Source organism: Manacus vitellinus, unplaced genomic scaffold (assembly GCF_001715985.3).
Source record: "Manacus vitellinus isolate BGI_N305 unplaced genomic scaffold, ASM171598v3 scaffold_150_pilon, whole genome shotgun sequence".
NCBI lineage: Eukaryota > Metazoa > Chordata > Aves > Passeriformes > Pipridae > Manacus > Manacus vitellinus.
This window is the reverse complement of record NW_021939069.1, coordinates 144,634-146,051: the sequence shown is the minus strand read 5'-3', so window position 1 is coordinate 146,051 and position 1,418 is coordinate 144,634. Positions and strand designations below refer to the sequence as shown.

Genomic DNA, 1,418 nt, shown 5'->3' with positions numbered 1-1,418 from the left:
GTCCCCAAAATCCCCCAAAGGCCCCCAAATCCCAAGGCCTGGCAGCTTTTTTGGGGAAAAATGGCCCCGAAATGTGGGAAAAAGGGGGAAAATGGGGCTGGAGCTGGAACCCCCCTTCCCACTTTCCCCTGGTTTTATTCCAAATTTTCTTCAGGCTTATTCCAAAGTTTCTCAGTTTTTCTGGAATTATGCCCAAATTTCCCATTAACCTTTGGTCCTGTCAGGCCCCAAATAAGGGGGTTCAGCCCCCTCATCCCCACTTTTGGAGTCTTCCCACTTTTCCCTGGGATTATCCTAAATTTTCCCTAAAATTATCCCAGTTTCTGTGGGATTACCCCCAAATTTCCCATTAATCCTTTGTCTTGCCAGGCCCCAAAAAAGGGAGTTCACCTCCCCCTCCCGACTCAGAATCACCCTGGGATTATCCCAAGTTTCCTTGGGATTTTCCCACATTCCCTCCCAGGGTCTCCTTGTTTTTTGGGGGTCTCTGTTGATGGTGGGGGTCCCTGTCCCCCCCAGGCGAGTCTTGTAGGGTTTTTTGGGGGGGCTTTTGGGGGGTTTGGTTCATGATGGGGGGGGTCCCAGGCAAGTCTCCTGGGGGGTTTTGTGGTCTGTGCTGATAGGAGGGAGTTTGGGGGGAGTAAGGGGGTCTGTGCTGGTGTTGGGGGTCCCTGTCCTCCCCCAGCAAGTCTCTTGGGGGTTTTGGGAGGGTTTTGGGGTCTCTGTTGATGGTGGGGGTCTCTGTGCCCCCCAGGCAAGTCTCCTGGCCTGTGAGGGGCTCTCGGGGGTCTGCCTGGTCCCCACAGTCGCCAGTAAGAAGATGATGCCCAAGGCTGGAAAACAGGACGGGAACCGGGAAAGAGGCTCCAGCCCTGACCTGCTGGTATGGGATGGGGGGGAACCCCCTGGACTGGGGGGGTCTGGCTCTAATGGGAGGGTTATACCTTCAGTTGGAGGGGTTCTGGCTTTAATTTGAGTTTTTTTCTGCTTTAATTTGCTTTCTCCTGATTTAATTTGTCTTTTTACACCTTTGATTTGTGTTTTTCTGCCTTTAATTTGGCTCTTTCAACCTTTAATTTGGGGGTTTCCTGTTTTACAACTTAAAACTTAAGAAAAATGCAGGGTTTTCCACATTTAATCTGGGACTTTCTGTCTTTAATTTCAGATTTTCCACCTTTAATTCAGGTTTTTCTACCTTTAATTTTGGGGTTTGCTGGTTTAATTTAGCTTTTCCCTGCTTTTATTTGAGTTTTTTCTTCTTTAATTGGATCTTTTCCTTCTTTAATTCAATTTCATTTCCATTCAGTTGGACTTTTCCTCTTTCGTTGGGGTTTTTTATCCTTTAATTGGAATTTTCTATCTCTGATTTGCCTTTTCCTGCCCTAATTCCGTTATTTCCATTTGATTCCCTCCCCCCA

General features: G+C 47.9%; 1 protein-coding gene across 1 annotated transcript in view; it reads left to right on the top strand.

Annotated features, from left to right (window-relative positions):
* Positions 1-188: 188 nt before the first annotated feature.
* The window catches only part of ZNF740 (zinc finger protein 740), a 3,364-nt gene continuing 2,134 nt past the window's right edge, over positions 189-1,418 (top strand). The window contains exons 1-2 of the mRNA XM_029958412.1: positions 189-214; positions 586-949. Coding sequence (XP_029814272.1) covers positions 189-214; positions 586-949 — 390 coding nt within the window. The remainder of the gene's footprint in view (positions 215-585; positions 950-1,418) is intronic.